General features: G+C 37.4%; 2 protein-coding genes and 1 long non-coding RNA gene across 10 annotated transcripts in view; 1 reads left to right on the top strand and 2 right to left on the bottom strand.

Moving 5' to 3' along the window:
• Window positions 1-17,011, bottom strand: part of tmx3b (thioredoxin related transmembrane protein 3b) — a 58,991-nt gene extending 41,980 nt beyond the window's left edge. For 3 of the 8 annotated variants that reach the window (XM_058375771.1, XM_058375772.1, XM_058375773.1), the window contains exons 1-7: window positions 16,856-17,008; window positions 16,566-16,626; window positions 15,634-15,673; window positions 14,537-14,660; window positions 9,898-9,943; window positions 5,068-5,148; window positions 4,575-4,674 (exon numbers count right to left, since the gene is read on the bottom strand). In XM_058375771.1, the coding sequence (XP_058231754.1) occupies window positions 4,575-4,674; window positions 5,068-5,148; window positions 9,898-9,943; window positions 14,537-14,660; window positions 15,634-15,673; window positions 16,566-16,626; window positions 16,856-16,895 (492 nt within the window). In that variant the 5' untranslated portion in view covers window positions 16,896-17,008. Of the gene's footprint in view, window positions 1-4,574; window positions 4,675-5,067; window positions 5,149-9,897; window positions 9,944-14,536; window positions 14,661-15,633; window positions 15,674-16,565; window positions 16,627-16,855 lie in introns of all 8 variants that reach the window. The other 5 variants (XR_009203257.1, XM_058375769.1, XM_058375776.1 and 2 more) reach the window with 4 other exon arrangements.
• A 1,064-nt stretch (window positions 17,012-18,075) lies between these two features.
• On the top strand, window positions 18,076-20,244 carry LOC131343907 (uncharacterized). Its single transcript, XR_009203259.1, has 4 exons — window positions 18,076-18,214; window positions 18,397-18,617; window positions 18,910-19,054; window positions 19,221-20,244. It is a non-coding gene; the product is annotated as an uncharacterized LOC131343907 (long non-coding RNA).
• Window positions 20,245-22,984: 2,740 nt separating this feature from the next.
• Window positions 22,985-26,387, bottom strand: LOC131343947 (mucin-2-like). The gene is made up of 4 exons (XM_058375830.1): window positions 26,321-26,387; window positions 23,797-25,365; window positions 23,652-23,702; window positions 22,985-23,046 (listed from the first exon to the last, which is right to left on the bottom strand). Exons 1-3 carry the CDS (start codon window positions 26,385-26,387, stop codon window positions 23,695-23,697), a joined length of 1,644 nt encoding a protein of 547 aa, XP_058231813.1. The 3' UTR covers window positions 22,985-23,046; window positions 23,652-23,694.
• Between the last annotated feature and the right edge of the window lie 329 nt (window positions 26,388-26,716).

Below are 26,716 nucleotides of genomic sequence, written 5' to 3'. Positions count from 1 at the left end.
GCTTTTTCAAGAGCACCTCTGGCTTTCCAGCTGTGAGAAAAGTGACCCACCAGCTTCTTGCAGACACGTGAAGCATGGTCAATGCGTCTATCCATTTTCACTGCATTCTCTAAGGGAAAAATAACAAAACTACTAAGTACATATTAATTATTAAATTTAATTAATGTGATTACATTAGTTATGAAAAATAAATTACTCATAAAACTTATCATAACTGATTATTTACTGATATTGTATAGTTTCTACAGTGTAGCTCTAAATCCTTTACTTCATCAAAACAAATATAGGGACAGATTAAATTGTTTTGTAAACACATGCAAAATGTAAACATTTGAAAGAAAACAATTCTTCCAGAGAAATAAGTTTGCCTTAATAAATTGCTTACAAAACTAACATTTATAATACGTTATTGAAAACATTTATTATATCAACTTAAGTCATGGCATAGTAATAGCAACAGTAGTAAAAATGCATAGGCATAACTTACCAATTGCAAGATGCAGTCTGTGGCCAAAGCACTACAGCCTGGTCCACTTGTTGAGAGTGGCAGCCTTTACCATGTTCGCTGCATTGTCTGTTGTCATCCAGGCCCCAAGCAGCCAATGCTTCTCTCATCCCCATTGCAATGTTCTCTCTTGCTTGTGGGAAAAATGCTGTTTGCAAACAAACAGCTGACTTTTCAGCTGGAAGTCCTCATCAATAAAATGTATGGTCAGACTTATGTAGAGCTTCGTTGTTCAAGTGGACCACAAGTCCATTGTTGCTGCATAATATTTCACGTGTGATAGCTCAGCTTCCACTTGTGACTTGCATTTGTCATACAGCTCTGGTATGACAACTTGTGAAAAATAAGTGCATGATGGCATTACATACCGCTTGTCAAGTGTCCAGATCATGTTGGAAAACCTTGTTAACCATATAAATAGTTACCATGTCTTTCGCGAGGTGAAATGTGATTGCATCAGTGATGTCTTTGTCATTTGGAACCCTTCTCATACGGAGTAACGCTGGCAAACGCATCCAAAATAGTTTTTTGCTTTGGACGGCAATCAGATTTATCTTTGCACTCTCCATACAGCGCTTTGTGGCAACAACTGCAAGGCACTCCCTACAAAATACCTGTTTTTGCTCAACATCATCCTTTCTAAAGCCAAAATATTGCCATATCATGGACGATGCATTTCTTTTTGTAACCAAATCTTCCATTTTGCTTTTTCCCCCCGTTGCTCGCACGCAGAGACTGCATGTCAAACACGTGACACAATGTTTTGCCTTGCATCACGCCTCCTGCGATGTAACTATTGCGCATGTGCACATCGCGGTTTCGATGCTGAAACGATATATTGTGCAGCCCCATCATCCATGTTCAACTTTTTGCTTATAATTTATTGTTCTTTATTTAGACAGATCACCTTGTTTGGTTAGTTCATATTTGAACAGTGACCAATGTTTTACTATATATATATATAAATTAAAGTTACTTCTATTCAACCAGCAAGTTTTTTCTTGATTAGAAATGACACAGGCGTCTCCCAGAAGATAATAAGACAATGTACAAGAGGCATCATTGTGGAAAAAATTATTACTCATCTTTTATTTACATTTGAACAAAAAGTGGCATGTCCAAAATTATTCATACCCTTCTCAATAATCAACAGAAAAGCCTTTATTGTCTATTACAGCAATCAAACACTTCCTATAATTGCTGACCAGCTTTTTGCATGTCTCCACTGGTATTTTTGCCCATTCATCTGTAGCGATGAGCTCCAACTCCTTCAGGTTGGAGGGTCTCCTTGCCATCACCCTGATCTTTAGCTCCCTCCACAGATTCTCAATTGGATTTAAGTCAGGACTCTGGCTGGGCCACTGCAAAATGTTAATGTTTTTGTCTGCTAACCATTTCTTCACCACTTTTGCTGTGTGTTTTGGGTCGTTGTCGTGCTGAAATGTCCACTGGTGCCCAAGGCCAAGTTTTTCTGCAGACTGCCTGATGTTGTTGTTGAGAATTTTGATGTATTGCTCCTTTTTCATGGTGCCGTTTATTGTGATTAGGTTCCCTGGTCCACCGGCTGAAAAACACCCCCAAAACATTAGGTTCCCACCACCACGTTTGACAGTGGGGATGGTGTTCTTAGGGTTGAAGGCTTCTCCTTTTTTACGCCAAAAGAAGGCTACATCATTGTGGCCAAACAATTCAATTTTTGTTTCATCTGACAGAAACAAAACAAAACAGAAGACCAGAAGTCTTCTTTGTCCAGATGAGCATTTGCAAAGGCCAAGCGGGCTTTTGTGTGCCTTATCTGGAGAAGTGGTGTCCTCCTTGGTCTGCGTCCGTGGAACCCAGCAGTGTGGAAACCGTGGAAACCAACAGCAGAGAGCTTCTGTTTTTCACCTGTTGAGTTGATTACAACAGCTGTTCCCAATGAATCAGGGTAATTAGGATGCTTTAGAACAGCTTGGACTATTTGGAATGGTATAGAACTTTGGATTTTCCCATAGACTGTGACAGTTTGCAAAGGGTATGAAAAATTTTGGACATGCCACTTTTTGTTCAAATGTAAATAAAAGCTACTAAACTATGTCCACTAGATTAAGCTCTTTCCCCTTTATTATTTTTTTAAAAATATGGCTTCATGTTCACAATTTATATAGAGTCAGGCAAAAAATGTGTAATATCATATCATCATCATAAATATCAATATATAACGTATAGCAATAAATGTAGTAATAAAATATTCAAATACAAATTTTTCTTTTCCTGAAATGTCCATACATTTTTCTGGGTGACTATACAAATATTAACTGATATTGTAATATAGTTTAGAGGGAAAGTCATTGTCCCTTTGGACATTGCTATGATCTGTTTCATTACACTCAAACTGTCACTTTTATATAGTTTAGGGGGAGAGTCAGTTTTCTTTTTGCCATCAGTGTACATTGACAATTGGGGTCTAATGAAAGTGATCACAGCAGTTTTGTCCTTTTGGTATTTCCCCTTTAAATGCATGTACCCACTGTGCTCACTGTGTCTGGGCGGCGAAGGCGCCATTGCTTGTGCCTGATCATCGTTGCTTGCAACTATATTTTAAAATTGTTTTCTGTCTGCCCTGTATCGGTAAATTCATACCCTGTTTTTGTCTGACCAATCTGACTTATCTTCTGTCAGTCCCTGTAAATAACTTGCTAACTAGTCACTGTCTATCACTATATAACACATTATATAACAGTTAGTTCATGTCTGACTCTGTTGACTTGTTCTCTACATAAAATTTTAATTCAAATCAGTTTGTTAGTTTGGTTGTTAACTAGCTTATTACAATAAAAACCATTACTACAGGCTGTCATCCAGGCTTGCATGTTGGCATGCACCAGAAATTTCAGGTTCAGTTTGCTGTTGTTGGATTTCTTTGGCACTAGCAAATGCCACTGCTAGCTGTTCAGTTGCTATCCTAGAACACCAAGACCCATAGCTTTACTTGCATTGGCCCTTTGCAGTTTTTAAAAGATTTTGTGCCCCTTTCTTCATTCATGACTTCTAGTAAGCATGCATTTTTATTTTCTTGTCCACTGTAATGACATTCACTGTGATGGCGGAGCCTCCTCTGCTGCTTCAAAGTGGCCTTTTTTCCCTGCTCCTTGTGCTTCCGCTGCCCGAGTGCTGAATGGACAGCGGCAGTTCAACACCAATGATGTTCTGGATAGCCAAGGAGCACGTGACCATAGGGCGGAGCAGGTGAAGCACAGCAAATTTTCTCTAACCAAGCAAGAGAGTAGAAGGTGCTGAGAGAGATTGATGGGGTGCAGAAGTTCAGAGCAGCTAAAGGCCCACCCGGCAAATTACTAATTGCCTCTTTTATGTTTGTTCTTTTCCAGAGGCATAGAAGACTGAGGAAGACAACACTCCCTATACAGTTGCACTCCGACTCTCACGTAGTACTTGCTGCCACCAAAGGCAGTGTCGAGCATTTGCATTTGTAAGAGTGGGACGTATTAAGAACAAAGGGTAAAGGGATACCTCAATAGGTTGTATTGGAAGATTAGTACTGCCAACTTAATGGCCAGACACTCCTATGCTAATATGGTGCACTTTATATTATATTATATTATATTATATTATATATATATATATATATATATATATATATATATATATATAATATTTTATGTTGCTTTATTACTACTGTTATATTATTTTATCATTTTATTATGTCTTTTCCATTGTGAAGCACTTTGTGGAGCATTTATGTATGAATGGTGCTATATAAATAAAGCTATTTTTATTTTTTAACCTTAAGATATATTTGGAACAATACTACTTTACAATATTTGATCACACCAAATCAATGCTCCCCAGATGGCTGTTTGATGCACAGCACCACATGTCATGTGTCTGATGCACAGCACATGACAAGGAGGCTTCTATGCACCTCACTTAAGTATATAAACCCGTAAGTATAAACTACACATTACATGTGTCTGTTTATGCAAGTGTGTTAGTGTGTGAAAGAAGGTAAGCCCCAAAATTAGCTTAACTATGTGTTTGTGTGTTTATAAAGGGATATTCCAAGGCTTACCTTGAGTGGTGACTCTCCCCCTATGTACATGAATAGTACATTGTGCCTCTTCAAGACATGCTCAAACATCTGTCTGCTTGGGAGTGACCGCACAGAGGGCCTTTGAATACAAACAATAAGATCCTCAATAAGATGCCAATATTTCATTTAAGCCCCATAACAGGAAAATGATCTATATAAAAAAATAGCTTACTGTAGATGTCTACATACTCTTTCTAGACAGTGCTAACTTAGCTATATACTGACAGCTAGTGGACATTACAGAAACCTTGGGTATAAACAAGACAGGTGTAGGTCTGGGTTAAATATTAGGGAGGCTAACCTTAAAATTTCTGAACAGCATAACTGAAGTCTGTTCTTGTACAATTGTCTGTACTTGTACAATTTGTATAAATGATTCTAAAGCTAAAATACTGCTTGATTTAAATTGAAAAGAAAAAGTAAACATCTGATTATAATGTTGAGCCTTTTGATTAGGCAGCAAACATCTCACCCAGCCACTCTGTTTGCAAACTCTATGATGTCATCTTTGGTCCTGGGTCCTTTGTAATTATAAGCGAGTTCTCCCTTTAGTCTGAGTAAGTAAGTGAATGAGAGCAAGAGCAAGAGCAGGTGACAGACAGACAGACAGAAAGACAGACATAGCGAGAAAGAGCAAGAGAGAATTTATTCTGGTTGATATAACAATTCTGACCTCAGAGCTGAAGCAGACACTTAAAATAAGCTAATGAGGCTTGCGTATAAAACCAGTCAGACCGAGTTAATTTAACACACAGAATTCTATGCAGGAAGAACACTGATGCATTTTAAATATTAAATATAAAACTTACAATGTGATCTCCAAAATCCTAGCTCTTGCCAAGTTGGACAACAACATTAAAGCAACCATAGATTGCTGTATGCAGTCATCCAAGCTTGATTCTTAAATGGTGTGAGAGAAGATGATTTTGTGACTGCAGTAAAGTTAATAAACATTGAAATAATTCAACCATGCTTGCTAGAGATCCAGATGTAATGATCTACTTGTTACCAATCACATAAAATGCACATATCAGTACAACATAGAATATGAAACCTCTGCAGATGCAGCCTAATGATCTGTAAAAAAAACAAAAAGGTTTTTGCCCCCTCCCTGTTTGGTTTATTTTTTTGCATATTTATCACACTTAAAAGATTCAGATCATCAAACGGAATTGCAAGTAAATACAAAATTATGATTTCTTTTATTAAGGGGAAAAAAAATCTGTCCAAACCTGCCTGACACTACATGAAAAAGTAATTGCCCCCTGAATCTAATAACTGGCTGTGCCACCCTTTGCAGCAACAACTGCAATCAAGCGTTTCCGACAACTGGCAATGAGTCTTTCACATCGCTGTGGAGGAATTTTGGCCCACTCTTCTTTGCAGAATTGTTTTATTTCAGCCACATTGGAGGGTTTTCGAGCATGAATGGACTGTTTAAGGTCATGCCACAGCATCTCAATTGGATTTAAGTCTGGACTTTGACTTGGCCACTCCAAAACCTTAATTTTGTGTTGCTCTTTAAGCTTGCTTCACTTTGTCAGACAGGTTCTATTTAAAGTGATTTCTTGATTCAACAGGTCTGGTAGTAATCAGACCTGGGTGTGTCTAGTGAAATTTAACTCTTTCTAAAATAATGTGGTTAATCACAGTTCTTTCATGATTTAACAGGAGGGGGCAATCACTTTTTCACATAGGGCCAGGTAGGATTGGACAGCTTTTTTCCCTTAATAAATGAAATAATCATTTAAAAACTGCATTTTGTATTTACTTGCATTAACTTTGTGTAATATTAAAATGATGATTTGGTTGGTTTGATGATCTGAATCTTTTAGGTGTGACAAATATGCAAATAATAATAAAAAAAAAAAAAAACAGGAAGGGGCAAAAACCTTTTCACAGCACCGTATATACACTTTAATTTAATGCCATTTATTACTCTTATAGCAGTTTTTTCTCATTTTCCCACTCACACAATTCCACACACTCTAGTTCCAAAAAGTGTACCATTTTCTGAGTGTTAACTTATTAGTTTAGTTAGTTGGCTATTTTATTTGAGCAAATTTTGATGAAATGTAGACCAACACAGTGTAGTCCTAGTGACTATGTAAAGTTTGGACAAATCAGAATTTGCATTCGGGAGATATGGCTCTTTTGGTTCTTGAGGCTGCTTCGAGTAGAATCTAAAGAATAAGACACGAGCCAGAACATAAAACACTTTGTGTATTTTTAACAAATTTGTCATAGATTTCTAAATTGGTATTGGACAGTACGCTTATGCTGGACTCATCAGACTAAAATGATCAACATTGTGGTGACATCCTAACCATCATACAAATTTGGGAAATAACATTTACAGTATACAGTTTTATATTTTGCACATAAGGAACCTAATAATATAGAGTAACACCTAAGTGAGCTATCCAAATATCCACCCTTCCATAAAACACGCTGTTGCTTACATTTGGTACTTTTGTCATTATACATTTTAAAGAGGCTTTTAAAAACCTATGTATTATACAATGATGAGAGGTACATTTACCATCAACTTTCATACAACAATTGGCAAAGGAAAAATGTATTGGAGTCAGACATACAAGTCATAAAGTTAAAATACTTTATATAATAAAGTATTATATTATTATATAATAATCTTTGGCTTAAGTTCCATGGCTAGATCTGATTTGTTCCATCATTATTTCATGCCAAATTAAGAGGATAAAATGCCGAGAGTGTACTCCAAGTGTTGAAATTGCATTTGGTAGCCCTTCATGGAAACAATCAATGTGCCATTCAAAGATATGAAAGTGCAACAAAAACAAAAAACAGACCAATCAGAGCAACATTTCTGTTAATCTCAGCAACAGCAAAAAGCCTGGAAGATTACAGAAAGCAACCCAAGTAGATGATTGTGGAATTGTTCTTTGGTGACGACAATAATGGCCAGAAAACCTCTAAAAACCTGCCCAGTTCTGGATCAAGATTCTTTGGACAGATAAAACTATACATCTTATATTCTTATCAATTTCTGTTCTTTAGGTGGAAGAATATCCACCGCCATCTTTATGGTTTCTGTTTGCTACCATCCAAAATAATCTCATGGTGATCTTTAGGCTGTCCATTTGGGGCCATCCTTAGCAGTAGCAAGTGATTTTCAGGCAATGAAAACTGCAAAAAGAAGTAAGGTATCAGGATGGATCGGGAAGGTCCAGAAAGTCAGGATCACTGGTAAGTTGGTAGTAGCATGAATAAAGTACAGATTCAAAAACATGCTAGCTAATATACTCTTGAAAATAGGATGTTAACTTGCAATATGGAATAATAATGTTACTTAGTGAAAACCATAATGGTTATATTATAATAAAGTATTAATTGTGGCAAGAAAGTAAATTAAAAGAGAAGAACTCTATGATGGTTAAAAACAAACTGGCCATAAAGTCTAGAAAAAAAAAGTTCTAGACAAAATGTGCAATATTAATTTTATGTTGCTTATAGCAGTACACTAAGCTAATTATGGCTGTATATCATGTATGATATCCATGTATGACTGTTTCAGATTTCTTACTCAATGTACTACTGGTTGCTTTTCCCAGTTCCACTAGATGAGCTGTGATGTGGTTGCAGCTTTGTGAACTGAGACAGTGCCGGGAATGTTGACAGTCATTTTCAATAGGTGAGTCCCTAAGGGATACCTCATTAAGGTACTTGAGAAGAGATTTGTGTACTGCTGTAACCTTAGCAATGGGTCACACAAAGCATGTAATAGCACTGTAGTAGTAACAGAAAACAGGCTGTTAAATAAAACCAAAGAATCAAAATACTTAATAAATAAAAATACCCACCACCACCACACACACACACACACAAAAGCATGAAGGTGTTTTACACTGGGGTTACTGGAATTATAAGCAGCATACACAAGATGTTTTCTATATTATTAGCAGTTAGCAGTTGCAGGGAAACAAATCCTGAAAGTCTGGGCTGGTGCAATACTGCCAATACTGTCCATTTTCCATGGACAACCCACATACCAACCAACATACTCCAAGTTTTAATTTATACCTTTCAAAATTTGCATTAATAATAACATTGATAATACAATAATGGTTGCTAGCTTTGATTTTACATACCACAAATTTTCACCACAAATAAAAAAAAAAAAATCACTCACACACTCAAGGTTTAAAATGTGTTCAATATGTCAACTCCTTGTGTTTGTGTTTGATACATCTATATAATATTGAGTATTAGTTTACTTTCTGCAATTTTACTCCACAGCTGTGTGTAACCTCTGAGAATAACTGCAACATCAACTTACTCCCCTGTTAGAAAAAGCCTTGGTCACATAGCCACTGGGAGCTCATGGGTTGGCTCACTTCTGCAGGCTTAGTTTCATCAACACCACATTTACAAAAATAACAGTACTCCAATGGAAGGTACCACTGTTGTGGAAATTTTAAGAAAAATAGCACACTGGTAGGCACGGGCAAGAGTAAAATGGTACACAATTTATTTGTGCTGTTGCACAACAGGACCCAATGCTTGCCATGCAAAATATAAAAAGGAAGGGCCCCGATAATTATTTTTTTCACTGAGCATTTATAATCAGAATTAAAATACAGACTAGGATCAAGGAAAGGAAAACACTGTCAATCATTGGCTACATTACAACGCCTGATTATCGCTTGATCCAGATAGCCATGAGTCTCAGCCTTGAGTCCTGCCATATAGTCTCCATCGCAGTTCTGTCCCTATAATATTTTGCTCAAACAATCTTTGGTCATAACAATTTCTAGTCACAACCAACTTCTAGTCACGCATACAGAAAGTCACCTCACACACAAGTAAAACTGTATGATTATACACCATATCCACTAGAGATAAATAAAATGGAACATAAGAGATTTTTGCCAGATACATGCAGAATATTTAAGACAGAAACAGGAACTGCCCCTTTGCACAAGGTATTTTAGGCACACTTCAGATAATGCACTGATATCAGTAGCTATAATCTGCTACAGCTGTGCACATACTGACAGTGTGCCAATACAAGACTCAATGAGAGCTGCACTCAGATGTTTAGCACTCGAATGTGAGCAGTCCACCATGACATTGTTCTTGAGGAATGGCAGATTACTCATTAAATACAATCTATAATAGATTTGAATTAAAGTTAAGATTAATTTCTTTACATAAAAATGCAAGTAAATTCAATAATATAATCAGTATAGCTGATCTGGCCTAATGAAAATAAAATGTCATGCTATGCAGCTACATAGAAAACTACACTCTAAATACTCACAGTTTTATTGTGGGATATCCTCGTACTCCAAACTCAGAAGCCATGCCTGTAATATAACAAATGCAATAATTACACACAGCCCCGAATTTCATCATTTAAGCATACATACACTGTGTGACAGGTTGCTTTAAATAATATTCTTGTTTATTTGATGTTAATTTTAGTTGTACCCAAATCAAGATGATCATGAAACAGAAAGATGTTAAAGAAGCACTAAGAAGGTGCCAAGGTAACAAAAATACTAAAAGACCTTGAAACCATTATTGCAAAGCACTTCCTTTTGTTTAGTCCACCTTTTGCACAAACTTAATTTTTTTTATTATACTTTGACAAACTGTCTCTTAATTGGTCTCCTGGTTCCTTTTGCTGACTTCTGAAAAGATTCTCAACAGTGGTTACATTTTTGCAAATTTACAAATGCTAAATAAAAAAAAAAACATTGTCTTTTACATTAATGGGACTTTGTTTGCTTGCTCCTCTATTAATTACACCATTATATTATGACTCATATAATACAGATCTTAGGGTCCCATAAATTATTATTTGCAATGGCTCTTTCCACTGTGTCTTTAAACTTGCTTCATTTCCTGGATTAACTGCTCTTAGCAGCTTAGTGGCTAGGATTCTGTGCTAGAGGGTCCAGAAAGTCCTATTTTCCACTCTCAGAATGGACAGAGACACCTCCTAAATACACTACTGTACACCAATAAGCCATAGCATTAAATTCAGTGACAGGTGAAGTGAATAACATTAATTATTATCTTATTACAATGGCATCTAGCATGTGATGTGCTGGAAGCAGGAAACATGGCCAAATCTAAGTATCTGAGCAACTCTGACAAGGGCCAAATTGTGACGGCTAGACAACTGGGTCAGAGAATCTACAAAATGACAGATATTCTGTGGTGTTCCCATTCCCACAATCCGATCAAGCATCTGTGGGATATGCTGGACAAACAAGTTCCATGAAAGCTGCAACTCAAAAATTAAAGAATTTAATGGATCTGCTGCTAACATCTTGGTGCCAGATACTGCAGCATACCTTCAGAGGTCTTGTGGCATCCATGTTTCGACTGATCAAAGCTATTTTAGCAGCAAGATGTTTCATGACCTCCACAATATTAGGCAGGTGCTTTTAACATTATAACTCATCTGAGTACATGGTTTAGATCAGACCTGGGCATTTTACAGCCCACGGGCCACATCCGGCCCTTTGGACGTCCCTGTCTGGCCCGCGTTTTAGTCAGTCATAAACATAAATGAACAAGTATTTATGCCGTGCACGCAGTACAACTGTGTTGCTTTTATTGTGAAAAGCCTGGCATTTTATTATTTACGTATGGACGTGCGTGGGTGCGTGTCTGAACAGTAACGGGCACGTTAATGCTGGTCAGCCACCCCTAAAAATGTCAGCTCCCGTAAAGAAAAGGAAAGTTGATTCCGAATGCCGCGTTTTCAACAAGACATGGACTGCAAAATATTTATTTACAGAAATCAAAGGTAAAGCCATGTGCTTAGTTTGTGGTACACAGGTCGCTGTGTTCAAAGATTACAATCTGAATCGCCACTACGTGATTAAACACGAGGAGAAATACAAGAACTTGTCTAAAGAAGAGCGCGCAAAGGAGTCAGAGGCTATGCTAGCCATGCTGCAAACTTGACAAGGACTTTTTACAAAACTTCGCACACCCAGAGATGCAGCTGTCAAGACAAGTTATGTCATATCTCACAAAATCGCTAGGAAAAAGTAAACTGTTTTCTGATGGAGAGTTTATTAAGGAGTGTATGGTGGACTCTGCTGCCCTGATATGCCCAGAGAAAAAGGGAGCATTTGAGAACGTGCCCCTCTCCCGACGCACTGTAACGAGAAGGGTTGAGGACATTGCGGGAAATCTGGAGCTTCAGCTGAGGAAGAGAGTGGTCAACTTTGACCATTTTTCACTGGCTCTGCAATTTGAATGAAGTTGAGCAGTTGTTTATCTTTAACATAATGCAAAACATCTTTTCAGTATTTGTGAAGATTAACAAGTTAAAAATAATATGAAAGTGATGCAATGATTGTTTTTGTTTTAAACTGTTTATTACTTCTATAGTATTATTTTCCTCTTTGACCTACACAATTCATGAATTTACATAAATATCCACAGAATATCCTTATTCTTCTCATTACCAGTAGCAGCTAATCAAAATATATAATTTATTCCTTTTTAGAATGGGAGAAAATTAATATTGAGCAGAATTAAGTTATTGTTGGTTCAGCCCTCCAACATAGTTCATATTTGTTATGTGGCCCCCTATAGAAATTAATTGCCCAGCCCTGGTTTAGATTCTGCTAATTGTAAAGCAGAATCTAAACCATATAAAAGAACACAGAAGGGATTCACGCCTATCCACATGTAATTAAATTAAATGCACTACACTTCCTTAAAACAGCTATTATTTTTTATGTAGTTTATATACACAATACCCAATGAAAACTGAAATGATCCAAACAACCCTGATCAAAAGTTTACATATACTTAAATGTTTGGCCACATTATAAACACACAGGTTGACACACACAGGTTTAAATGGCTAATTAAATTAGATTGTAAGTGTCTGTGCATACACAGTCAGTGAGTTTCTCAGCTCATGAGGTGATGCACTGACTTTGCTGAATATTGCACCATGGGGAACACATAACCCCATGACCCTCCAATGTTGTCAGCAAAAAAGGTAAAGGTTCTGGAGTGGCAATCACCTGACCTCAATATCATTAAGCCACCACGGGGAGATCTCAAACGTGCAGTTTGTGCAAGACAACCAAAACATTTACAGAAACTGGAGGCATTCTGCCAAGAAGAATTGGGAGCTATACTACCTGAGAGAATTAAGGACCTCAATCAAGGACCAGCTTTTATTTGCCAAGTACTAAATAACAATTTTTGGTCTTCACCAAACAAGCAAATAACCTCAGCTGTTAACAAAAAACAAAGCAGATTTCAATATGTAGTCATTTTTCCCAAAAAGTAAAGCAACATTTATAACATTCAGGCTGAAAAACAAGTAAACCTTTAACATCACTGATCAGGTGTATTCTGGGAGCCAGGGCACCAGACAATAACATTTATGAAATGTATCAGTCAGGATTTAGACCTCATCATAGCACAGAGACAGCACTGGTTAAAGTGGTCAATGACCTGTTACTGGCTTCTGATCAGGGTTGTGTCTCCATACTGGTGTTACTCGATCTTAGTGCAGCTTTTGACACCATTGACCACACTATTCTACTTGATAGGCTAGAACATGATGTTGGTGTTAAAGGAACAGCCCTCTTCTGGCTCAGGTCTTATCTGACTGAACGTTATCAGTTTGTAGATCTAGATGGTGGCTTCCCTATGCATACCAAGATTATGTTCGGTGTTCCACAAGTTTCTGTTTTAGGCCCACTGCTTTTCTCCCGATATATGCTACCGCTTGGTGCAATTATTCGTAAACACTGTATTTGCCTCCACTGATATGTCGATGACACACAGCTATATGTTTCAGCTAAGTCAGATGAGAGACACCAGCTTATTAAGACTGAAGAATGTGTAAAGGACATTAGACATTGGATGGTCATTAACTTCCTCCTGATTAACTCTGACAAGAGGTGCTTGTATTAGGACCACATGCAGCTAGAAGTAAGCTTTCTGATTACAGAGTAATGGTGGATGGTCTTTCGGTTTCATCTTGTCCAGCAGTAAAAGATCTTGTTGTAATTATTGACTCTCATCTTTCATTTGAAACTCATGTAGATAATATCACTAGGGTAGCCTTCTTTCATCTCAGAAATATCGCCAAGATAAGAAATATGATTTCACTTCATAATGCAGAAAAACTAGTTCATGCTTTTGTTACCTCTAGGTTGGATTATTGTAATGCCTTACTGTCTGGATGTTGCAGTAGGAGCATAAACAAGCTCCAGTTAGTCCAGGACACAGCAGCTAGAGTCCTAACTAGAACCAGAAGATATGAACACATCAATCCTATTTTAGCCACACTACATTGGCTCCCAGTCAAATTTCACATTGGTTATAAAATCCTGTTACTGACCTATAAAGCACTAAATAGGTCAGTACCTGAGCGATCTTTTAGTCTTTTATGATGCGCAATGCCTATTCCGATCAAAATGTGCAAGTTATTTGGTAGTACCTCAAGTAGCAAAGGCTACAGCAGGGGGCAGAGCTTTTTCTTTCAAAGCCCCACAGTTATGGAACAGCCTTCCAATTAGTGTTCGGGATTTAGGCACAGTCTCAATGTTTAAGTCTAGGCTGAAGACAGTGATACACTGTGTTTGGTTTTTGACAAACAAAATGACCAAACCTCTCCTTATAACCTTAGATTTGATTATCAGCAACAATAATTGCTACTCTGAGGTCATGGCTAATGTACCTTCTTCTTGGCATTATGTAGACACACACCAGAATGCTCCAGAACATCAAACTAGCAAACGCTCTGCTTTTATAGAGGTAGTCACACTTCTTGATGATAAACTAATCTTGTGCATTTTGTTAGTAGAACCTGGATGCTAATTACTCTCTTGATAATTTTGGAAGTAGGAAGGGTGTACTTATTTTTAGAAAAAAAATGACAAAAAAGAGAACAAACTCAAATGTACCAGTGTATGCAGTGGCATCCATCTTTCCCACTCTGACTGGTGATCCAGAGTTCTTTAGCTCAGCTCCTACCTCATACCAGATTGGTTCCAGCTTCTTACAGTATCCACACCAGGGAGCATAAAACTGCAAAACAATATACAGAACTAATTATGCAACCAAACTCAAAGTGCTCAACACAAACTGAAAGGCATGTACAGAAAACTGGTTAGACCATCATTCATATAATACCTGTAATACAAACCTCCTAGATGTAAGAACACTAAGTGATATATCCCACATCTATGATTTGGGCATTTAATTCCAAATCTTTAACTTAAAATCATTATCTAACAAACTTTATATGTGTTTTATGTGTGTTTCTCCTTTTCACAAATTAGTAGTATGTAGGTTTAAAATGGTAATCTCATTTAAACAGAAAGGCCTATTTATTAAGTTTGTGTTTTACTCTAATTTAGTCAACTCTAGTTTTTTTTTCTTAAGCTTACTCAGGGAATATTCTGCTAATTGGTTTCAAATTGTGATGAACAATAAAAAATAGTGAACTTGTAAAATTGCAGCCAGTCATCCCAGAGAGGTGAATTACAATTAACACACAAGAGAGAGAGCAGGCACTAAAGAGTGAGGTTGTGAATTTATGACATTCATTGTTCCATACCAGGCAAAAAATAATAAAATATTTAAATAAAATAAATAAAGGTATTAGTCACACTGGATTGTGGTTGCCAATAAAGCAAACTTAAAAAAAAAAAAAAAATTCAAAAGTTTGCTTTTTACTGTTAGCTGCTATTTGGGAACATCCTAAAAAGAGATTTTTGGAGAGATTATTTATTTAATTCGATCCCACTGCTTGAACACTGGGATGCTGGTCAGTGTCCTAACATGAACTGCTTGATTCAGGCCGATCGAACAATATTTACTGACATTAAAATTAGCCAGTGTACGAAAAGCCTTTAGTTTTAGTATAGTTAGTATTACATTGGACAGTGAGTGCATTTTTCATTCCATGATGGCTCACTCTACCAAACAGCAGTTCCACTTCTGGTTTACAACACAATGTGTAATTGTGTGTGTATGTGTGTGTAAAAATAACACTCACATCCACCAGCCAGACATCATCCATTCTATTGTCTTTGAATCTGCAAAAGGGATACAAGTGTAAGCACTGTGCATGCATTAAAAAAATTGACTTAGGACACTTCATACCAGAAACAGTGCAAATGGGAAATGGCACAATCTGGGTTTTAAACTCTTAATCTTTACTTGATCTGCAAGGTTAGACATCTTAACAGCAAATAAGCATGGGGCTAAGTACAAAGGTGGCAAAACAATTTGGATGTGACCGTCTGTAGTTTAGATAGAAGGAAATAGAAACATCACAGCTAAATGTGAAGAGGATCAATGATGCACAGTGATGTAAATGTAACTACAACAAATTATCAGCCAGCTGAAAAAAATCTATACAGCTACCTTTCAAAAAATAAACGGAGATGGTCAAACTGATAGACAACCTTTGACGACTTTAACTAAGTGCTGGTAGAAAGGAAACAGTTCCTGAATTAGTGTAGCTAATGCTACAGCATACATGTTATTTTTTATCAGCCTTGATTCATGTTATAAGGTAGGTGGAAAATTTACCAGCTGGCAAAGATAGTCTAACAGGTGAATAGTATACTATGTTAGGGTGATAGCAAAAACTAGAATTAGTGAGGCTGCTCCTAACTTGTCCATTTTATTATTATTTGTGATTGCTGGGATCATGCTGCTATCAGCTAACCTCAAGCTAAAATCACATGTAAACAAGTGAAATGAAATCATAATAGCGCATTTTTTCGTTAAAAAACCCACAAAGCTCATCAGATTCTCAGTGAACATACTTCCTGTTACTCCCCAATGAAGAAAAGACAAAGTGGGGTTAATCTACTGCTTAGACAACTCGAATTTAGGCGATCAGTGAAATGTAATTTTAAAGCAATTTAGGCAAGCTAGCCTGACCATTTGAAATCAGAAGTAAAACCAATGGTCACTTACGTGTCGTCGAGGTCCTCCACAAATGCAAAAACAGCGGAACTTAAAAGAACCATCGTGATAACTAGAGGAAAGTATATGCGGTTAAAAGCAATAAGCCAAAGCAATGCATCCACAGCAGACCTAACCTATTGCCTTAAAATTCATCGGCTTGTTAGCAAAGCCAACTCGCTTCACAACACAGAACGTAGATACAAAGCTAAACTTTTAATAAAACGATTCCTATAAACGAGCCCATAGATTTACATTCAGAAATAACACTCTAACAAGCCATTACAATTTGATATATGTACCTCCACACTGCAAAGCTTTCATTCCTTTCACTTCTGCCATCTTTGCCAATGAAAAGCATCAAACAGGAAACGCAAGATGTAACAGCATACTTCTGAGCATGCGCAGACAGAGCACTGTGGATTCGCTAGCAAATGAGAGTGGTATGCTCCAGTTTGAGTGCACAGCAGTGGAGTAAGGGAGGGTGCACGAAGAGAACACGCGCACATCCACCCATCCATACAACTAGGCGGGCCATAGCTAAATAGCTAGGCCATTTTTAGGGGGGCTTTAGCCCCCCTAACATTTCTACTCAGCCCCCCTAAACATTCTGCAATTCTCCATAAACTGTACACAAATTGGTGATTGCTTCAGTCCCCTTTAAATTTCATATGAAAACAGCGGCAGACTTCGGCTCTTCCCCGTCTTTCAGCGCGTTCTTCAATCCGCAGACCGCGGCGACGCAGAGCGAGGATCAGAGGACAAGTGTGTGTGTGTGATTAGGAAGATCTTTGGCTTGTTCAGTACTCAAATGTTATACACATCTACGCAAAACAGTGGAATGCTGCAATAAGTTTACCATCCTACCCTGTTAGTCAAACTTTTATTTTATTTTACTTATTTATTTTTACTATTATACCCTCATTAATGAAAATCTTATAATCGTCCCTTGCTCATGCCCCGAATGATTTTAATCTAGTCCCGAATGTTTTATCCCGATTTTTGCCACCGGAGTGTAGAGGAATTACGTAATGATCGTTTCATTTGAGCACTGTTGCCGTTTACAACAGTTCGACTCTGATAGAAATAGACCCCGCCCACCATCAATTTACATTTTACCCACAATTCTCCGCTGTAGTTTAAAGTGCACAACATGGAAGCTGTTTTTTCATGCTTAGGCTACAACAATATTGCCAGACATTATGAAGTTGAACTTCTTAAATTTATTATGTTTATTTTTCCTTTATGGAAACTGCAGTGTTCGACAGTACTTCATGGAATTACACGAATGTCTTCTTGCAACGGAAGGGGCTGTTCAAAGCAGAAATTTTAATGACCTACAATACAGTCGTCTTCATCTTGTGGAACACATGCAAGTTTTGTTGATCTCAGATTTGTACATAATATGCATCTTCGAATTTATTGATGTCTGAATATAGAATACAGGCTTAAACAGTAGCCATTTAAACCACTGGAAAATTGACTTATTTTATATCTTTTTACATCTTTCATATTCTTTAGAACCTTGGTGACCACTTTACCACAATGAATGAACTTCATGAGGCTTTAAGGGATTTATGCTTGCTGGTTAATAACATAATTAACCCTCCTGTGTGCAACCCAGTTTCTCTGTCTTTGGTACAAACAAGGGGACGGCCAAGGTATTGTAATTTTAACTGTGACTTTGCCATTCTATTTCAAGGCCTTTGTATTTGGCAGTCATGTTTGCTTTACTTACAGGAATACCTGAAATTTAACTCTTGTATTATATTGCTTCTTGTATTTAACTATTGTATTGTATCGAAACCGATCACATTTATCTTTGTGAAATACTGATTTCTAGGTATCATATAACTGTTGGACAGCATTCCCAGTTGAGGGAAACTGGGATGTTGTGGATTTCCATCGCAGACATTCTTGGTATCAGTTTGTCAACTCTTTCTCGGAGAAGAGATATGTTTGGATTAGTTGAAAATTATGATGCCATCCCAAACAGTCAGCTGGATGAAATAATCAGAGATATCACTGCACACACTGCAAATGCTGGTGAGAGACTGGTTCAAGGTAAGTTACATATTACTACACAGGCTAAATAAATGGCTACACCTTTTCTTTCTTTTTATGTTGCTATTAGGCTAATTGAAAGATTAAAACCTGAAATGAACCCTTATACTTTTTAAATTATGATGCCAAATCATAATTTAAAAAGTATAAGGGTTCATTTCAGTTTTTAATCTTTCAATTAGCCTAATAGCAACATGAAAAGGTGTAGCCGTTTATTTAATACATATAAATACATATACATTACGTTGCAGAAATGTTTTTAATTATTTCATTTTCATTGTTTCTTTTCAAGGTAGTATTCGAGGAAGGGGATACAGAGTTCAAAGACATAGGGTCAGAGAGAGGATGCGTATTATTGATCCAGCAGGAACTCTGATTCGACGAAGACGTGTCATCAGAAGAAGAGTGTACAGTGTCAGAGGATCAAACCACTTATGGTATCTAAGTTTAATCTCTACAGAAACAATATCTTAATACAGATCCTCATATACAAAATTAACTGATCTTTAAATTGGATTTTAAAATCAAGGAGTCAGAGGTTGCTGTTAATTTGATAGTTTCCCTTTGCACTGTCTAATAAACTCCTATTTCTCACCCCTCTAGACATATAGACTCTAACCATAAACTGATTGCATGGAGATTTGTTCTTCATGGCTGCATCGATGGATTCAGCAGAACAGTTATTTATTTGAGTTGTGCCTCAAACAATCGTGCTGCAACAGTACTGTCTTTTTTTCAGATTGGAGTCTCCCAATTTGGTTTGCCATTAAGAGTAAGGGGAGACAGGGGCCGTGAAAATGCACGTGTTGCACAGTACATGATTGAAAGAAGAGGAACAGACCGGGGAAGCTTTATTGTGGGAAGGAGTGTGCATAACTAAAGGATTGAACGTCTCTGGGGACATGTGAACAGGGTTGTGTCAGACTTTTATAGGCAGCTTTTTCAGTACATGGAATATGTGGACATTCTACACCCAGATAATGAGATGCATTTATGGTCCCTCAACTACATCTTCCTTAGGAGAATTCAACGGTCATGTGATGAATTTATCAGACAATGGAATTATCACAGTATGAGAACAGAGGGTGGCATGAGTCCACTAGCATTGTGGAATTCTGGTATGGTAATTGAGCCAAATATTGTCCTTAATGTCTCTGACATAGATGACTATAGTATTAACTTTAATAATGTTAATGAGAATATGACACAGATCAACACTGTACCAGAAAACACTTTCAGTGTAAGCACTGCAGATACTGATTACCTTCAAACATTATTGAATCCCTTATCAGATGATGGGAATAATGGGATACAACACTACTTGACTGTTTTGGACTATTTGTCATCACAATACACATAGCAAGAATCCAGACACATGCTTGTTATTTTCAAGATTATCTTTATCTACAAACTAACTTTGAAAAACAGAACTGTTTTTAATAAATCTGTTTATACAGTGCATCTTTCAAGTTTCAAATGTTTTAATCCACAATGAATAATTATTGAAAAAACTACACTTTGAATACACGTTGTACTTTAAGCCAAAAGTAGCTTTTTAAAACATGCATTTTTTGCTTTCCATAACAATAATTGTCATTTAAACATTATTAAACATAATATAATATAATGTTAATTTGTCATTATATTAATGAAAGATATCACCTTGTTTATAAATTTTGGTAACACGATCAAGAACAAGATCATGAGATTAACAATATTGTGCAAGATTAAAAAAATTGTACTAAATTTAAAGTTTTCCAAACCCCAATGAGCCTTTTACTGTTTCAGTTAGTAGATTTTCTAATTCAGTTTCATCTTGTACACCTCTTGGTAAGAAAAGAACCATTGAACAAGTTGATGCAGAAGGAAGTCTTCGACAACCAATGTCTTGTGTATAAAAGTCAATCTCTGCTTTCTTGTGAAACCCCAGGGGAGGGAGACAATCAGCACCAGACAGGAATGTCAAAAGATCCTCAAAAGTCAAAGGAGATGCTCTTTCTGTTGTTATGTACACAGAACAACAAGAGAAAATGCTTAAAATATAATGCTCCTAAAAAATAATGCTTAAAGCAAATCAGAAATAGCTGTATATGTGAAGAAAATGTCAGCACTTACCCTGGATGCTGTTGAGTAAACATTCCCATGAAAAGATGGTCTCTTCTTCAGCCTCTCTTCTGTTACTACCATCTTGACTCCAGTTCACAACAAGAAGGTCTCTAAACTCACTTCTTGACAGAGGCTTCTGTGTGTTGGTGAAAAGAGGCTTGAAGACTTTCCAGTTGTTTTCCACTATCTGCCAAAGTAACCCACATGAATTGACCCCTGCTTTGAACTGTGAGATCATGCTGGCAGGCCTAAGATGATAAAGAAAAATTAAGAAATAAACAAACCATTGGAAATTAAAGAAAAAGAAAACATCAAAAACTTTAAGTATTACTAAATACAAAAAGGTAACAACTTGTCAATAGAACAAAAATATATTTACTATTCTGTGTTCTATCAGTGATTGCTGAGCTACTCCCAACACTATGAAATAATTGTCTTCATAAGAAGTTTTTATACAAGATTACCTATGATAAATGAAGTGTTTAATGACAAGGCTATAAATTCTAAGCATGTCAGAAAGGCCAGCAGTGTAGATCCAGTGTACCCCACAATCTGCAATCCAGTCACCAAGATTGGCCTTCAGTGAAATTAGGTCACTCACACTTGTGCACTGATGGATCTAAACATGGCAGGAAATAGGAAATATTGTTTCAGATTAAAATGAATTGTTATTTATCAAGCTAAATATTTGTACATTATATACCTGCTGCATCTTGAAGTGCACTTCACTATCTGGCAAGTCTTGAAAATCAAACCTGTCCAACTCCCCTTCCTGTCCACACACATAAATAATGTCCGCAAATATAAAGCAGAATGAAGGGCTTTAATCCCTGGACCTCCATGAAGTATGGACCACGCAATGAGTTTCCCACCCGTGTAAAATCGGTTCTGTTCTAAAGCTGTCTGATTGTAGGCAAAGAAACCCTGGCCTTGTTTTCCTTCAAAAATTCCAAGTGCTGACTGTACTTCGATCATCAAGAGCCTGATGGAAAGAAAATAATGTCTGTTCATTAGAAAGAAAACAGAAATTTTCATTTAAGTTTCAATTGTTTTGTTGTGTCAAAAGTTTTAATCAGAACCATGAAGGAACAGAATACACATGATGTAAAAATTCTAAATTCTCTTTTACTGTAGCAATTTGGTTCACATTTTCAAGAAATATCTGAAAGACATTAGCTTTACATAGAAATGATTTACAAAGAGAGAAAAATCAATGAAATACATAGGCCCGGTTTCACAGACAAAACTTAGCTAAAGCCAAGACTAGGCCTTGGCTTTTGTTGTTCTGTGCTTTTCTGCGTTTTCTTTATTTCAAATTCATGTGAAGCTGCTTTGGAACAATGAACAATTGTGAAAAGCACTCTATAAATAAAATTGAATTGGTTAAATTAAGATGTTTAAGCATCTTTTATAAACATGCCTTAGAAAAAGACGTTACTGGTGTCTATCTTGAGACAAATCGATGGCACTGACATATTTTAAGATCTGTCAGTGCAAGTTATTTTCAGTTAAAACAGCTCAAACATGTGTCTTAGTCTACGACTAGCCTTAAGCCTTGTCTGTGAAACCAGGGGATAATTTTCAAAAGGGATTTACCAACCTAAAGAACTCCCTTTGTGGACCACCAAAATCATCAGCAGACTCTCTAACAAACTCAATACGTGGAGTTCGGTGCCATGCAAAGAAGCTCTTTGACAGTGCTTGACAGGCACTGTGGAGAATTTTTGACCTCCTTGCAACAACAACAGCGTGTTCATCCATGTCAAGATTTTCTTTCTGGAATGATTTCAGAATGTCAGGCAAATCACCTGCATCCCAAATATAAGTTTAAATATAAGAAACATCATAACATACAGTATTTTATAATATATTTTATAAGTTTATCATATTACTATTTTAAATCTGTTATTTTAGGTAAACTTTTTGGTAAATAATGCACTCACGTTGTCTGAAGTGTTTTTACTGGGAGAGCGCAACATAACTGGCTCTTCTTCTTCTGTATCTGACAGAGCCATGATGTTTTCTCTTAAATAAAAATAGAAAATACTATGTAACTACCAACCTTTCACAAAAATGAAAAGAACCAACATATTTATGCATCAGAAAATATAGTAAATGATTATTGTGATAATGAAGAGTGTGGGAAATGTTTGACTGTTGCACAAAGAAACCAAAGCTATACTGACTGCACAAATCTAACTGTAAAGTTTGCTATGCTTATTATTTAATAATAAAACAACGATACAAGAACAACAACAAACCTGATCAGAACATCTGTGCCCGAGTGTTCATCACTTGCTAGTTGGATTATCCTGTAATAGACCTAAAATAAAAACCAACAGCTAAGTAACAGGATCAATTCTTGCACCATTTTGTAATTTGACATAGCAAAGATTCAATAGAAAGGTCAATTTGTAAAATGTGACTGAGTGAAATCCAGGCAAAAGTCACATAATCGAATTATAAGATTTTGAGCATCAAAATTTGGCATAACTATAAAATGACAATAATAGGTGTGTGTTTATTGCTATAAATGATAGATTATATAATAGATTTTCAGATACAATACTCAAACCTTCATTTATAATACTGAAATTGATTTTAAATACTGAAATTGCCACTATGTTCTATTATTTTGCTTGCTAAACATTGACTTTAATCTTCGACATGGCATCTGTTGACAATCTTACTCAGTGAATATTATAGATATGAAGGTGATATTTTCACAGAATGTTCTTTACATTGTGTAGGTTGATTTTATGTACTGTAGAAAACAGTAAATCACAAAAAAAGACTTTAGCTGGGTCTTTATCTTTCACAGATGGGGCACAAATTCTAATTCTACTGTATCAGCCTTACCTTTACAAGAAAATTATTAAAACTGTAAGGAAAGTGCTTTTAAATTATGAAAGAATCTATAGTACTTACATCTGGAGTTCCTGCATTGATCCATTCATGCAACACAGGACCATCATTGTCCTGCATATTATCATATACATTTTAGGCAATCTTTCCAAGAAATACCATAATTTTGTATAATTACTATTAAGTAATGGTGGGTACAGAGTACTACCATAGCAGGTATGTGGGCTGGTGATGATGGCTGGAAATGAGTTGGTACTATAGCTGGTGTCTGGGCTGGTGATGATGGCTGGAAATGAGTTGGTACTATAGCTGGTGTCTGGACTGGTGATGATGGCTGGAAATGAGTTGGTACTATAGCTGGTGTCTGGGCTGGTGATGATGGCTGGAAATGAGATGGTGCTACAGCTGGTGTCTGGGCTGGTGATGATGGCTGGATATGATGTGGTGCTACAGCTGGTGTCTGGGCTGGTGATGATGGCTGGAAATGAGATGGTGCTACAGCTGGTGTCTGGGCTGGTGATGATGGCTGGAAATGAGATGGTGGTACAGCTGCTGTCTGGGCTGGTGATGATGGCTGGAAATGAGATGGTGCTACAGCTGGTGTCTGGGCTGGTGATGATGGCTGGAAATGAGATGGTGCTACAGATGGTGTCTGGGCTGGTGATGATGGCTGGATATGATGTGGTGCTACAGCTGGTGTCTGGGCTGGTGATGATGGCTGGAAATGAGATGGTGCTACAGCTGGTGTCTGGGCTGGTGATGATGGCTGGAAATGAGATGGTGCTACAGCTGGTGTCTGGGCTGGTGATGATGGCTGGAAATGAGATGGTGCTACAGCTGGTGTCTGGGCTGGTGATGATGGCTGGAAATGAGATGGTGCTACAGCTGGTGTCTGGGCTGGTGATGATTGCTGGAAATGAGATGGTGCTACAGCTGGTGTCTGGGCTGGTGATGATGGCTGGATATGATGTGGTGCTACAGCTGGTGTCTGGGCTGGTGATGATTGCTGGATATGATGTGGTGCTACAGCTGGTGTCTGGGCTGGTGATGATGGCTGGAAATGAGATGGTGCTACAGCTGGTGTCTGGGCTGGTGATGATGGCTGGAAATGAGATGGTGCTACAGCTGGTGTCTGGGCTGGTGATGATGGCTGGAAATGAGATGGTGCTACAGCTGGTGTCTGGGCTGGTGATGATTGCTGGATATGATGTGGTGCTACAGCTGGTGTCTGGGCTGGTGATGATGGCTGGAAATGAGATGGTGCTACAGCTGGTGTCTGGGCTGGTGATGATGGCTGGAAATGAGATGGTGCTACAGCTGGTGATGATGGCTGGAAATGAGATGGTGCTACAGCTGGTGATGATGGCTGGAAATGAGATGGTGCTACAGCTGGTGTCTGGGCTGGTGATGATGGCTGGAAATGAGTTGGTACTATAGCTGGTGTCTGGGCTGGTGATGATGACTGGAAATGAGATGGTGCTACAGCTGGTGTCTGGGCTGGTGATGATTGCTGGAAATGAGAGGGTGCTACAGCTGGTGTCTGGGCTGGTGATGATGGCTGGAAATGAGATGGTGCTACAGCTGGTGTCTGGGCTGGTGATGATGGCTGGAAATGAGATGGTGCTACAGCTGGTGTCTGGGCTGGTGATGATGGCTGGAAATGAGATGGTGCTACAGCTGGTGTCTGGGCTGGTGATGATTGCTGGAAATGAGATGGTGCTACAGCTGGTGTCTGGGCTGGTGATGATGCTAAAACTGGAGTCAGGTGTGTTGAGTTCTTAAAGAAACAAGAGATAACAAGAAACACAGTTTACATAAAAAGTAACTAGCCATTCCCAGCTGTGAATACAAAAATCTAAAGCTTGTAATATGGAGTGGTTTAATTTTATTGTTTTACATTAATTTCATTCATTTTTATTAGGATTAGCACCTACTGTTTGAAATACTATTGTTTTCCCTAAAATTACATGTAAATGAAACAGACAAATAAATATTCTGTCCATTTTCAAAATATCAAACCTTACCTGATCAAGCTGAGACAGGTTAACAGAAGGACGTATGTAAATGACTCTGTCCTTAAAAAGCATGCACAGAACTGATCCACTCATTTCAATTCCACGTTCTAGTGTAGGTTTTACAAGATGTGTGTTCGATGCTCTCAGGATTCTTAAACATATTCTTAAACAGAAAATAAAAGATTAATTACAGAATTTATACAGACCCCACCCACCCTTTTGATATACAGTACTTACTCTGTGCTATTCTGAAGTTTCAATTCGTATATGTAGCGAATGTGCTCCATGACTTCTTGGGCAGTCCAACTTTTTTGGAATTGGACACCACTTATAATATAGCCATCATTCAAGAGCTGCACTCTTGCCATTCCTCTTGGGACAACAGAGGTCTCAGGAGAGGTCAAAAGACACACTTCTCTACAAAAAGGAGCACCTGCATTTCTACGGCACCTAAAATATAGAGACTAAAGTTTGAAGTCATATTTTTCTCTCATGCTGTAACATACTGTACATTATTCTAGAAATAAATGTGGTGTGGGCTGCTTCAAAAATTACTTTATTATGACTTTATTACTTATTAATTATAATTAATAACAATACTTGCAATAACCAGAAGATCAGGTTAATGTAAATAATTTGCTAGCTGCACAATTTACCAAGTAATGTTTTAACCTTATATATTTACATTTATACAACAGTCTGGCTCTCAAATCTGACTGGCTGAGAGTCCAATTCCAGCTTTGCAACCACCAGTATCACCACAGGGAATCGCTTCACCAATCATTGTTTCAAACGCTCTAAGCAAATTGTGTTTGTCACAGACAAATGAGTCTGTCATCAAGTCACAATGGGTTCTTTAAACCCCGTTAAACGGTGGTTTGCACCCTAATAGTGCACTTTGTGCCACCAACTATTAGTACAGACTAAAATCTTTTGATTCATCGACACACTTGTACCATCGAATTGTTGTATAAACGCAATATCACTCTATATTAGCCTCTGGCCTAATCACAGCCATGCTGATAGAGCCATATCACTCCTACTCAAGCGATATTGCTTTAGTTATATTTATATAGTTTACCTTCTTCTCATGTTAATGGTTCCACGTGAAGC

This window comes from Hemibagrus wyckioides, linkage group LG23, assembly GCF_019097595.1.
Source record: "Hemibagrus wyckioides isolate EC202008001 linkage group LG23, SWU_Hwy_1.0, whole genome shotgun sequence".
NCBI lineage: Eukaryota > Metazoa > Chordata > Actinopteri > Siluriformes > Bagridae > Hemibagrus > Hemibagrus wyckioides.
Note: the sequence above shows the minus strand (reverse complement) of the source record. Positions and strands in the feature narration are given on the sequence as shown.

Excerpts from the sequence above, each read along its gene's own strand:
- LOC131343947 (XM_058375830.1), bottom strand. The coding sequence starts at position 26,387 with ATGATTGGTGAAGCGATTCCCTGTGGTGATACTGGTGGTTGCAAAGCT. Across the intron at positions 25,366-26,320 it reads TGGAATTGGACTCTCAGCCA|AACTCAACACACCTGACTCC; the intron begins GTCAGATTTGAG and ends TGTTTCTTTAAG.